The sequence below is a fragment of the Notothenia rossii genome (assembly GCF_949606895.1).
Source record: "Notothenia rossii genome assembly, chromosome: 8".
In the NCBI taxonomy this organism is placed as follows: Eukaryota; Metazoa; Chordata; class Actinopteri; order Perciformes; family Nototheniidae; genus Notothenia; species Notothenia rossii.
The window spans coordinates 37,654,374-37,668,904 of record NC_136906.1 but is presented as its reverse complement, the minus strand read 5'-3'; the positions used below and the strand labels follow the sequence as shown (position 1 = coordinate 37,668,904).

At 41.8% G+C, this 14,531-nt stretch overlaps 1 protein-coding gene across 5 annotated transcripts in view; it reads left to right on the top strand.

The window, feature by feature from the left end:
• LOC307015041 (multidrug resistance-associated protein 1-like) overlaps positions 1-12,713 on the top strand; it is a 101,206-nt gene extending 88,493 nt beyond the window's left edge. For 3 of the 5 annotated variants that reach the window (XM_079643386.1, XM_079643390.1, XM_079643389.1), the window contains exons 12-16: positions 4,716-4,923; positions 5,767-6,077; positions 6,162-6,361; positions 9,390-12,587; positions 12,667-12,713. In XM_079643386.1, coding sequence (XP_079499512.1) covers positions 4,716-4,923; positions 5,767-6,077; positions 6,162-6,361; positions 9,390-9,459 — 789 coding nt within the window. In that variant the 3' untranslated portion in view covers positions 9,460-12,587; positions 12,667-12,713. Of the gene's footprint in view, positions 1-4,715; positions 4,924-5,766; positions 6,078-6,161; positions 6,362-9,389; positions 12,588-12,666 lie in introns of those variants that run through there. The other 2 variants (XM_079643388.1, XM_079643387.1) reach the window with 2 other exon arrangements.
• Positions 12,714-14,531: the final 1,818 nt, after the last annotated feature.

Genomic DNA, 14,531 nt, shown 5'->3' with positions numbered 1-14,531 from the left:
TTTACCTTTTCCACTAAAATAAGTTCCATGCTGGTGCTAGTGCTGTTTTAAAATTGGTTAGATGGATTTCCGAACAACTTATGAATCAGTTTGCTTCTCGAATGAAAAGAGAGGGGTCACATCGTAACATCAGAGTTCCTGCTTTTCAACAGCGAAGATGGCTGACTACTTCTCCCACAACTTTGTACTTTTCTCAAATAAATTGGGGAAAAAAGTGTTATATTTGGTCTAAAACGACAGCAACACTTGAAAAGTGATGTTCAAAATATGTCTTACCGGTACCGGGGGCTGCAGGGTTTTCTTTCACAAAACTGTGTCTCAGGGCTTCTTAACATTTAAAAACCTATCAAGGTGTCATACTCACTTAACGGGAAGAAACTCAGCTAACTGACGATACAAACCATTTTTACTGAAACAAAGCAAGTCTCACAAGAAGCGTCTAAATGAGCCCTGAGCGAAAAAATGCTAATGCACTTAGCACAGAAGTCTATAAATACCCTTATTACTTATCGTAACTGCACAAACAAGATATCGATCAGCAAGCTGAGATTCCACAGATTCTAAATGTATTACTATCATCACTGAGCGATCAGAACTCGCGACAGGGGAAGCAAACACAGACATCACAACACTGAGCTCTACGTAGCATTCACGGGACATTCACAGGACATCGTCTTACCTTAGCTGTTGTTCTGATCAAAAGTCGTGTTCAATGGCATTAAACGATAAAAACGCTGCTGAGGGTTAATCCATAGGTTAATCCAATGCAGGGGGTGCCACACTGTCCCTTCATTTCCCTGTTAAGAAACACATAAAACAAGCAGGGTAATACACCTTTCACCATGGTCCTTATATATAATGCTGCAAAACAAAACACAATTCGATATATTTAGGTGGGTCCCTACCATATTCTGATGACTTGCACTGAATGGAGTCCGTCAATGTTGCATAATCAGGACAGTAACTGCTGATGGCTAGTCTCAGGCAGGCCTCCAAATGTTCATCAGTTAATTGGGGAACGGTATTTCAACTTCACCATCTTCATTTAGGAGAAGGCTGACTCGCATAAATAAGTCGAGCCGAAGAGTGAGGTCAGTGAGGTGGCACATTTTCTGACGTTTGGATACTTTTCAACTCTGAATAAGTTCCAAAACTGTCCGGCATGGGCACGCGCCTTTAACTGAATGTCGGCCTGCAGCGACAACATCTCATCCTCCAGATGGATTCAGATGAAACACTGCTCCGATGTTTTGGGTCAGCGAATCAATATCATGGTCTTCACTAAACGGATAGCACATGAATGTGGCGATTGGCTCGAGCAAAGCGAAGTCTCAGAAGCGTTTCTGGAAGTCAGATGTAATGTTATTGACTTGCTCTGTGTAGCGCGCACTGTCAAGGAGCGCGCTGTCCTTCCCTTGCTTCTCCAACTCAGAGGCGATGTTTTGGAAGTTGGCCAAATCTTTGCGCTGCAGATGCAGTCTTCGTTTGAAGGCATTAACTGAGCTGATCATGTCAACCACAGTTCTGTTTTTTCCCTTGTAGCTCCAAGTTCATCTCATTCAACATGTGTGTAATCTAGATCTCGTCATCTAGACGTGCGCACTCCGTGAGGTTGGTGCCATGGAGAAATTCCTTTATCTCCGGTAGAAGCACTCGAAATCTCTGGAGAAAATTGCCCGTACTCAGCCATCTTAGGTCGGTGTGTATTAAGAGGTCAGTGAGAACAAACTCGGTATCCTCCAGATATGCACGAAACAGCCGTCTTTGAAGAGGTCTTGCTTTAAAATTACCTTTGTAAAAAACATCTCAGCAGCGATAAATAGGAAAGCACCTTGGGTTGAGGATGGAGCAAAAGAAAGGGCAGAGCTAGAAATGGACCATATTACAAACTAGTTTATGGTGACTTCACAACTGAAGTTCAGCATTAAGGATTGATTGGATCAGACTACCGAATAGAGTCATTTTTAAAATGGGAAATTATTTCAAATATGGAGGTGTTATAACATGCACAAACCTAGCACATGATGAAGGTAACAAAGTCTTGAAATTAGTGAATAGTAAACAGTTATCGGAGAGCATGAGAGACGTGAGTTGGCTGACATCGGTTAACAGACTTGCGGTCAGAGCTGTGGTTTCATGGAGCTGCTATGTGAAAACTAGAACATGTCCCATGATTAACTGTGAGGAGGACGAGACTTTACAACACCTCCTCATGGACTGCTACAGAGCCCAGGAGGTGTGGTCACTCCTACGGGGCATCGGTTTGGAGTTCAATGTAGAATATATCTCAATCATGAATTGTATTCTGGATGAGGGGATGGACATAAAATAGCTGGTAATTTGTATCACATGTATGAAAATCTGGAAAACAAGGTGCAAGATGATACTAAATCAGACGATATAAACAGTGACACCATCGTGAAACAAATACTTACTGAACTAAGGAGAAGAAAAACCCTGGACAAATCCCAGACTCAGCCATGGGGCATTTTGAGTCTGTGACCGAACTGAGTCTCATTGAAATATAAACGTGCTCTCTTTATGTTATTTATCTATTTATGAATTGTTTGTTATGTGTATTATTAATGTAACTTTTGTATATCATGTATTGCCCAAATAATATAAAATAAAGTAAAAAAAAAAAAAGAAGAGGTCTTGCCCGAATAGAACAGGCCACTTTAAGTGACACATCCATGACCTCTTTCATGTTCAGCATTGTTGCGTGCTGGTGTATGATGCAGTGATAATTCAGAAAGTCATGGAATGTGTCATCCTCTCTGCTTTTTGCGATGAAGCCATTACAACGGCCCACCATCGCAGGCGCGCATTCGTTGTGATGGAACTCAACTTAGACATGGGGAATTTAGTTTTCTCAACAACGTTTTTAAATGTCCGAAAATGTCCTCGCCCCGAGTGTCTTCCTTCACTGGCAGAATTGGCAGCAGTTCCTCTTTCGCCGTCATGTCTGTGAACACCATCCGGATAAAAACGCACAATTGCGCTGTATCGCTCACGTCAGTGGACTCGTCTAGTTGGAGTGAGAAACACTCGCAGTCTTCTATGTCCTTCCTGAGTTGCTGGGTCAAATCCTCAGCCATGACTTCACAGCGACGTGTGACTGTGCTCCGTGATAATTGGACGGCCTTGATAGCGTTTCCTATTTCTGTTTTGTTTGTATAATCCCGAAACAATGCGTCTGCTGCTTCTACGAAGGCTTCTTTCACCATCTCTCCATCTTGAAAGGATTTGTTGTGTTTGATTATAGCGTGACTCACTCGTAGAGATGCTTCAGTGGCTGCCTTTGCGGTGGATGTCGGCTTTAAAAAAAGTCACTGCTGTCCAGCTAATTGTGATTTAAGTTCCCTCACCTTTCACTTTCTCAACTCGCTACTCGGAGGGAAGTCGCTGTCATATGCCTTCTGAACCCACGGATAATGCCTCTCCACGTTACCTTTCTTTGGCAGAGCGACGCTTGCTTTACAAATAAGGCAAATAATCTTTGAATGTGACATCACAACAAAATATTCTTCCTCTCATTCTGGGTGGAAGTGGTATGTCTTTAGCTTTTTGCTCGGTCCAGCACTCATTTTGTTGTTTGTCTCTTGTTTGTCTCTTTAACTTAATTTGAGTTTTCCCGGCACTTGACTGATTTTGTATCGCTTTGCATTCTGGGTTAACAGACTGGAAAGTGATAGGTCACTTTTTCTGTCAATCAAGTAAACTCCTGAATTAAGTGGCAGGGAGGCCAAGGGAGGAGGGATCAAAACCTGTTTTGTCTATTTTAACGGAGCCTGATTTTTTTTTATTATGAATGACTCACGATCTACCGGCATTGCCCCTGCGGTCGACCACGATCGACGTACTGGGCACCTCTGATCCAATATGTCTGTGTCACTTTGAAATGATTACTAATAATCCATCATTCCATTTTTATGTCAATAACGGAGATTTCATATTAGCTGCTAATATAGCTACCGGAGTGTATCGCAGCTTCCGGTTCCGGGGCATTCTGGCTACGCATCACTCATTCACCAATAGGTAATGTTTAGATGGATTTTAGGAACTTCCCCTCGATTTTATTGGCTCTAACGGTTAAAAAGAGATGTCAATCATAAAAATCGAACGAGGGGGGCCAGAGATTTTTGGAAGGACACTATAATTTAAGTTTTTTGACTCTGTTCAATCTGAATTTACTTTAAAAATAAAAAAAATCTATATTGATTCTGACTTGTCTACATCCAACTCACAGGTTTATCATTGCTTTGAGAAAAAAGATTATTAATTTATGCCTTTTAGAAGGGAAGATAAAGTCATTTGTTCTGGGAATGCACACACACACACACACACACACACACACACACACACACACACACACACACACACACACACACACACACACACACACACACACACACACACACACACACACACACACACACACACACACACACACACACACACACACACACACACACACACACACACACACACACACACACACACACACACACACAAGTATATGTTCGGTTGCTTAGGCCATGTTTGGGATCTCTAATGTATATGCCATAATAACAAAAGGTGTTGGAACTCCAAAACATTTGTGTTTTAAATGTATTCATTGTCTGTATACCAATAAGAGAAAAACCGTCAGTGTTTTTATTTCATTTACAGATATTTGCTTCCTATACAAATACATGTTATTCTTTTTTGGGCAGGTGAAGCTGCAGATATACAGAGAGTACTTCAAGACCGTCGGCCTGAGCGTCATCATGACCATCATCTTCCTCTGTGCCTTTCAGCAGGCCGCTTCGTTAGCCTACAGCTACTGGCTGAGCCTGTGGGCCGATGAGCCGCTGGTCAACGGCACGCAATGTAACCACGAGCTGAAGCTCAGTGTGTTCGCAGCGCTGGGCATTACTCAAGGTGGGTCGCCGCTCCCCATGGTGATGAGACAGGAAACTCACATCTATAAGCTCTTCTGACTATTGAAACACATAAAATAACACAGCTGTCTATTCAAAGACAGCGAACACAGCCATTATTAGGAAACACAACAGAGATGGTGCTCTGAATGATGAAGTGGTCTCTTTGTTTGATCCTACAGACTATCTACAGCAGGGGTGTCAAACTCAATTTCATCGCGGGCCACATTGGAATTATGTTGCACTCAAAGGGCCGGTGGTAACTTTAAGACTATATAAATATACATAGATAAATATACATAATAAATATAAAATAATGTATTATTTTACAATATTTCCTCTGTATTGGATTATTATCGGATAGGGTAATAACTCCATAATTAACTACATCTGAAAGCATAAGTCTAGGGAAAATAATTGCAAGTCTCTTCATTGCGCATGTCACACAATGAGATGCATTGTGGGACATGTCGTTTATGGGCAACGTTCTCCTGTAAAGCGGCACGTAACATTATAATAAACTTATTATATTCTTTGCAAGCTCTTATGGGCCACATAAAATGAAGTGGCGGGCCGGATTTGGCCCCCGGGCCTTGAGTTTGACACCCCTGATCTACAGAGACATGTCTCAGATGCAAACCTGGATAAGGATCCAGTATTAGAACATGGTTGGCCCCCCCCACTTGATTGGCCATGGCTCTGATGTCGATGCTGGTCTGGTTTTCTGCCAAGATAATTAAACATTGTTTTTGTTCCTGTGGTGTACACTTTTTCAAAAAGAAAATTGTTTTCTGATTTATTGTGTCATAAACTCTCCCATTGAAACCAGCCTGTGTTGTTTTAGGGTTGGCCATGTTTGGGACAACGCTCGCAATCGCTCTAGGTGGTATCGTAGCATCGCGTCACCTTCACACTGAACTTCTCCACAGCGTACTGCACTCTCCTATGTCTTTCTTTGAGGTGACGCCCAGCGGAAACCTCCTTAACCGCTTCTCTAAAGAGATTGACGCCATTGACTGCATGATTCCTGATGGGCTTAAGATGATGCTGGGGTACCTGTTCAAGCTATTGGAGGTCTGCATCATTTTGCTGTTGGCCACACCATTCACAGGCATGGTGCTCCTCCCCCTGACCTTCGTCTATATCTTCATCCAGGCAAGTAGATTTATCTGAATCTAGGCATATCAGCTGAAGCTGTAGCTGCTTGTAATTGTTGCTTTCTATCCCTCTGGCATCCAGAGTTTCTATGTGGCGTCGTCATGTCAGCTGCGACGTCTGGAGGCCGTGAGCCGCTCGCCAATCTACAGCCATTTCAATGAGACGGTGCAGGGCGCTAGCATCATCCGAGCCTTCGGAGAGCAGCCACGCTTTGTACTGCAGGCCGACCATCGCATTGACAATAACCAGAAAGCCTACTTTCCTCGCTTTGTTGCCACCAGGTTAATTCTAAGGATTTAAAACATCTAAAGTAGGGGTGTCAAACATCTGGTCCACGGGGCCCGCCACCTCCTTTTATGTGGCCCGCGAGAGCTCGCATAAAATCAGTCAGTGACAGAGACAGCAACACAAGTCTGCTTTAACTATCAAGACAAGAAACACCAGTCACAGAATCACAGCCCGCTTCCTCACAGATGCCCCTTTCCACCAAACTGGTTACGGTTCTTGCATCATGACATCATCGTTTACGTCGCTGATTTTCTCCCGAACACCGCTCACAACAACAACAATGGGGTACTGCGTTGGGTCGATGATCGTGTTGCTTTTAATCTCACGAAGCCATATTAACTTAAATAACTACTTCTAAACCCTTATACTTTTCTGCAGTGTTGCTCATCCACCGGAGTTTACTCTACCGTTAGCTCACGGCAGTGGCCGCGGGAAAGTATTCACTGTCTGACTGTCACACAGCAGCTGATAAATATCCCCCCCCCCCATAAGTGAATGTGTTTCAGTCTGAATTGACGCCATTTCGTTGTTATGAAAGTATCAAGTATAAAATGGGTGATGTTAGCATAGCAACCTAAGCTAATCTGATTATATTGACTACTTGTGGCATAAGCAGTTTTCTATGGGCATATTTTACCAGCATATTTTTTCACTATGATTCTACTTGTGATAGTTGGACATGACAACCTGTGCAGCCCATGTATTGATTCCATCTGGTAGCTGCTATAATACAAACAACATGAAAACGCCTGCCTGCTCTCCACAATGATCAATAACAGTGAACGGATGGTCAAAGTAAGGTCAAATAAAAAGAATCACACGAAGCCTGGTTAGTGTTGCCGGACTTTATAAAGTCTGTTTGTTTTTACAAGTGTGTGGTTGCGTTCTAGTCGCTTTGCTCAGTGCTACTGCTTGTTACAACTTCCATTTGCCCTACTCGCCATTAACTGTTATTGCTCAGGTTAATCTCGCCCCCCCCGACGTAAGCGTGAAGTATTGGTTCTTGGTTCTTGCCTGGGAGCCGAGTAGGGCCAGCTAAGAACCGATTTTCCGTGCTTAGAGGCTGCTCCGCTGCGGTGGAAACAGGAAGAACCAGAGCTTACCGGCCCGGTTCCGGTTTGGTGGAAAATGGGCAAGAATTACCCGCTCTGTCAGTCAGTCGCTACTGCTCAGGAGTTATGCTTTTTTTTGTAATACTCACGTTAAAGTTATTTCAGGTTTTTGGCTGATTTAAAAAAATGAAGTCTTGCAGAGTATGAACGTCTTCTCGCTATATTCATATGAGAAATACTTGTGTAAAGTTTGTGAAGGCAGGAGGAAAACCTCAGCGATCACTGTATTCCCTCACTGACCATCCTCCTCCCCCCTCCCCCCATTGCTGCAGATAATTTAATATATCAGAGATAAGTACTACCCTCATTTTTTAAAGAAATTGTAAGATTGGTGTAATTGCTGAATATTTGCAACTATTTTGCCTAGACTTCTGCTTTCGGAAGTAGTTATTAATGAAGTTATTATCAAAACCAATAATAATCCAAGGTAGGATAATACATTATTTAATATATGTTATATATTTATTAGGGCCGGGACTCGATTAAAAAAATTAATCTAATTAATTACAGGCTTTGTAATTAATGAATCGCAATTAATCGCATTTTTAATCACATATAAATATTTGACCTGAGAACAGTGAGAAGCAATTTTTTTCACATGGATTTTAGTATACCATTGAATAATGACTGAATACATAAGCTTAAGCAACAAAACATTGTTTATTTTTTTCAAGGTGGTACTTAACAAAGACCAACAGAAAAGTGCAATTTTTGTCATAAAGTGTAGCAATAGCATATTTAGGAATATAGTACATTTCAGAGATTCAGGTAGCCTATAGGTAGGTAGACCTTCTGTAAACTATAACACTTTGTTTTTTAAGTAAAACACAATACTTTCAAGTACATTCAGAACATTGGAAACCCTGACTATTAGAAAACATCTCTCTGTTGCTTCAGAGGCCATAACAGACTTTGTTGATTTACCAACAGTTGATTTAAAAAATCTAATCAATTTCAGTCCAACTCTCTCAATAACCTTGGCCAAAACAATAAACAGTTCAACATAAAGTGCCAGTTGCAGCAACAACGTAATAAATAGTTCAACATAAAGTGTACCATTTAAAATAAAATAAAAAAGTGCCAGTGATTGACCTCAATCCCTCCTATTCTTCCAATATCCTGATGAAAAATAAAATCTCTCTGTTGCATAGGCCACTGTTTGATCAACGCGAATTGGGTGTGGGTCCTTGTACTCCGAGTCGGGCTAACGTCCACGCTAGCTTCCACGCTATCTGCTATATGTTTTGCATTGAGGTGATACTTGAGGCTTGATGTGCTGCGGTGATATGCAAATTCCTTTTTGCATAATTTGCAAACAACCGTGCTCTTATCGATGCTTCCATCCGTCCGTTTTTTAAAACAAAATGTCCCATCCACGGGGCCAACCAAAGCGGTCTCATCAGCTTCTTCGTTCACGTTTGACTATTGTTCACTGTGGTTTGTTGTTGTCTGAAGTTATGAACGTTAGTTGGTGCTCCAGTATAATCGGTACCCCTAAAACTCATCCAGTGAGAAACGTTCCGCGGTGCAAAAACAAGTGCGATTAAAATGCGTTAATGTTTTTAACGCGTTAATTTTTGTGTAATTAATTCATCTTAATTAACGCGTTAAAGTCCCGGCCCTAATATTTATACATGTATATTTACATAGTCTTAAAGATACAACCGGCCCTTTCATTTGAACCATAATGCTGATGCGGCCAGCGATTGAAATTGACAACCCTGATCTAAAGTATTCAAAATATATTTGTTCTAATTTTCTTGCACTTATTATTTCATATTGTACCTGTTGTAATGGCTATTTCTACCTGAATACAACCTATAAAAGATAAAGTGAATATAACTTTTTACTGTTTTGGATAAAAAAAATTGTACATGTTTTAAAATGTAATTAAATCTGTTTCTGTTAGATGGCTGGAGGTGAATCTGGAATTTTTGGGGAATTTGCTGGTTTTGGCTGCAGCCATCCTGTCGGTGTAAGGTCGGGATAAGCTCAGCCCGGGCATCGTGGGATTGGCAATGTCACACTCTCTGCAGGTTGAAACTAATGCCAACTGTTTTAAAACCAGAAAAGGATAAATGGTCCTGAGGGAGTTTAAATATAGTCTTACCATCAAGCCAGAATGTGTGTAGGTAAGAAACACATGACCAAAATTGCTTATGAACCTTTTTTTTTCATTCCATTTAGAGGTAAATCAAGTTGTCAGAAACGGATGGACCCTCACCCTAGAACTTAAAGTGGACCTATCATGCTATATTTGAATAATATAGTGTAGGACCATACCTATATAAGGCATATTTATACTTTTTATTTTTCAAAATACCAAACAGATCATGCATTTTAGCCATTCCTCATTTCGCTCAATTTAACACTGTCTTTGCATGGGCTGATTCTGTGAGAACAGCACCATCTACAGGCCTGGCATATGTATTACAGCGTCTCCAGCGCTTTCGAACGGCAATGTCCGTGGATGTCTCCTCCTGATTGGTGGAGTTGGCCCAATAGCCGGAGCGCCACTTCTGTGACGTCATAGAAGTGTTCAAATCTGGATCAATCTGTATCAGATCCGTTGTAGCCCCTTTTTAAGAGATTTGGGTATGGAGGAAAATAGAGAGGGTTGTATTTTCTGACACTTGTGGCACGTTTCCACTGCAGCGCGGAGCTCGCTTTAAGCGTGCCGAGCCGTGCGGGGCCCGTTTTTGGTTGCGTTTCCACTTGGCCTTACCGGCTAGCAGGTCCTAATTCACAGGAACAACCAGGCTGAGTCGGCTAAACTCGAGAGAGAATCGCTGGCAAGGGGGCTACAACTACAACAAGATGAACATATTTGACCGTGATTTAATTGTAATACACGTTTCAAAATGATGCTGAAGTAACAACATACTGATACCGGTTAGTAAAAACCATGAATTAATGCTTTGACAAGTCTGCAGACAGACGGCAGGCGAAAAACCTTTTAAAATGCGTCTTTTCTAAATGGAGATTGGCTAAGCTAACGTTATAAATGCTCCGACCGTCCACACTCACAACAACGGCCTATACAGACATAAATAAACCAGTGACTGTATTCGCCATGACAAATACAGTCTGTGGTTTGTACTTGTTTAACTTTTGTCTAGTTTCTAAACAGATATGAGGAACTGTGAGCTCTGAGTGCTAACAGCTAACGGCTGTGTTGTTTTTCTGGGGCTCTCATTGAAGATGACGTCACGGCTCCGCCTACACTGCGTTACTATAGATCAGGCATGGGCAAACTAAGGCCCGCGGGCCATATACGGCCCATTGGGCTTTTGAATCCGGCCCGCCGAATATTGGTACAAAATTGTCAAAATTATAGTAGAGACCGCATTCATTTTGCCTTTTTCCTGCAATACCCGCCATTTTAGTTGATCCCACTAGATGGCGCACTCTAGACACAATTTACCTTTGCTGGAGTCTGGTCTATTCTCTCAGCTGGCCCCACTCGGCAACCCGGCAAGATCGGCGAATACAAGTTGTAACAAGCAGTAGCACTGAGCAAAGTGACTAGAACGCGACCACACACTTATAAAAACACTTATATAAAGTCAGGCAACACTAACCAGGCTTAGTGTGATTCTGTTTATTTTAACTTACTTTAATAACCATCCGTTCACTGTTATTGAACATTGTGAAGAGGCAGACGTTTTCCTTTTGTTTTGTATTATTGCAACTATCGGATGGAATCAATACATGGGCTACATGTGGCCATCACAAGTAAAATCATAACGAAAACTACGCCGGTAAAATATGCGTGTAGAAAATGGCTTATGCAACAATATGATAACTAAAAGTAGTCAAGACAGTCTGATTAGCTAACATCACCTTTAGAATGCCAGAGAAACGCTCATAACAGCGTTGTGATGCCAAACAGCTTTCAGAATAAAACACATTCACTTATGGGGATGGGGGATATTTATCAGCTGCTTGTGTGACAGTCAGACAATGAAAACTTTACAGTGCGGCCGCTGCCGCGAGTTAACGGGAGAATAAACTGCGGTAGACGAGCAGCACTGCAGTGGGTGGTAATGCAGCTGAACCACATTAATAAACAATGCACCACGGCTCTCTGGAGAAAGGTACAAGGTTGGAGAAGTAGTTATTTAATTTAATCTGGCTTATTATAATTAAAAACTACCCGACGCAGTCCTCTATTGATGTTGTTGTGAGCGGTGTTGCGGAGAAAATCAGCGACGTAAAACGCTGTGTGGCTCATAAGAAGGCACGTAAACGGTTACGTCATAATGCAAACGATGACGCAATGACGCAATAATTCACCTTTGAACCTGCATCTGTAACAATGAGTGGACCAAAGACAAGAAAAGTCATGTGCCGAGTGTATAATGAAGAGTGGACAGCTAAAAATGTGTTACCGATCTGCTACTGGCCCGGCCCGCCTGTCAAATTTAAAACTCATAGTGGCCCCTGAGCCAAAAAGTTTGCCCACCCCTGCTATAGATACTACCCCAGTTCCTAAACTGTAATGGAAATGCGCCATAAAGTGAGCCAGTCCTAACGAGGCCTAACCATACCGAGCGAGGCCGAGCGAGGCCGTGTAGTGGAAATGCGCTTTTGGTGAGTTTCCTGGAACACTGGGGGACACATATTCATGTATAGAAGACGTACAAAAGTGCATTTTGCATGATAGGTCACCTTTAAGTATAGTTGACTTTTGCCTAGTAAACAAACAAGGAAACACTGGACCTATGCAGTTGCCTAAGACAAACTTTTTTTTAATGCCCACAAATAAATAAAAAACAATACAGATTGAATTATATATATATATATATATTTATATAACTATCCATCCTGGAAGATTTTTATTTTGTTAGACTATTAGTCAAACAAGGACTTGGTCCCTCATCGGTTTGGTCACACATACTGAACTAGCAACAAACTCTTAAAAAAAGCTTTGTCTGTCTACATCTGAATCTGTGTCAACTCACAGACCAACAACACAAAAAAGTCTTAATGGTTGTGTTTGAAGGTGACAGGAATCTTGAGCTGGATTGTCCGATCCTGGACTGATGTGGAGAACAACATTGTGTCTGTGGAGAGAGTCAAAGAGTATGACAGAACACTAAAAGAGGTGAGAAGAATACTGTAACCTGTGTAAAAACTGCTGTTACCGTTTGTATCTATGTTCATGGAACTAATGAGTCTCCCAGGCAGCGTGGACCCTCCAAGACTGTGTTCTGCCAGCAGCCTGGCCGACCACAGGAAACATTGAGTTTGAAGAATATGGGCTGCAGTACCGTAAAGGTTTGGACTGGGCTCTAAACAACATCTCCATCAACATCCAGGACAGAGAAAAGGTTAGAAATATGGCAATAGAAATGTTTATACTATCATATTATATATTATGTTTAAAAACAAAGTTTGTATGTTGTCAGGATAGACTGTGACGCACTATATGTGCCCAAGGTAATGTACTGTAATGTGAATGCGTTGTGAGCCGTACACACGCACGCACGCACGCACGCACGCACGCACGCACGCACGCACGCACGCACGCACGCACGCACGCACGCACGCACGCACACACACACACACACACACACACACACACACACACACACACTCTGAGTCCTACTCTCTGTTATAAGCTAACTGATCATTCAGGTAACCTGGCCCTACATTTTCTGCGTGTAAACAACTCCAATACAAGCACTTCAGACTGACTAACATATAAAGTTAGATCCAGGCCAGCAGCACACAGTAAGCAACAGAACCGCATCAGAAACTACACACAGCTAATGGGCAGCTCAGTAAACAGTAGCATCACAGAGAAAAGGAGGTGTGTATTTCACCATTCTCCTGTCTTACCTGCTGAGGTGGTCTTTCCAATCCAACTATATTTATAAAGCACTGTAAAACCTCCAGACCAAAGTGCTGTACAGAGAGATACGTAAAATCACACAGCTCAGCTCACAAAACATAAAATAAGTATAAAATCACATAAAAGATACGAACACAAAACAAACCAGAATAAACGTAACAATTACAAAATAAAAACAAAAACAGGCATATAGTAAAAACAATAGACCACTGAAAGCAAATAAAAGCAACAATCTACTTGTTCACGAGTGCTAAGGAGAAGAGATGCATTTAAAGTGCACCTATCATGTTATTTTTAGGCAATAGCATAGGTCTCAGATATATAAAAATATATAAAAAACATGTCTATGAAGTAGTAGGCCTGGTGGAGTGGCCCAAGGATCCTAGGCCTATAGGAGTGGTCAGAGGGAAACCAAAAACAATCACTTCGGTTTTGTCATCATTTAATTTAAAAAAGTTGCATGCCATCCAGGACTTAATAGGTAATTCACTTCAGAAACACTTTTTGTTATATTCCATGGAATGCTCTTAACATCCCGATAGCAATGAATAAATTAAATACTTTGACAATAAATACATAAAAAAATGTCATCTGCCGGCCCGGCTAAAATAACTGGATGGCCTACCTGCCTGTCAGCCTTCCATCTCCTGCACAAACTTATCTCGTGCCCTCATTGGTCATGTGCACGTTCGTGTGTGTTAGAGGAGGGGCCCTGTAAGGAAGTCTGAAGGAAGGGGCAGATTTTTTTCGGCTGTGTAGTTTCAAATTCTAGCACACTCGAGCTGGTTTCTCCATTCTTACCCTAGCTTTAATGTCTTCAAGGCAGTTTGACAGTGGTTTAATTGAGTGTGAGTCCTTCTTTTTAAGTGGCACATATATTTGGCAGTCGTCTGCATAGCAATGAAAAGCGATGCCGTTCTTCCTAAGAATGGACCCAAGAGGGAGCAAATACAGGGAGAATAACAGGGGGCCTAAAACTGAGCCCTGTGGAACCCCACAAAGGAGAGGAGCAGACGAGGACTCAGAGTCCCCAAGGCTGACGCAGAATAATAATCATGTAATATAATTTCCCTCCAGCCTTCAAGTCCTCAACAACATTAGACTGTATAGATATGTTTGCTAGCAAACTAGCTGCCGAAGCTTTGCATGGCAGTTTGACACTCCATGCAGACATCATTTTCGTCATTAAAAGTC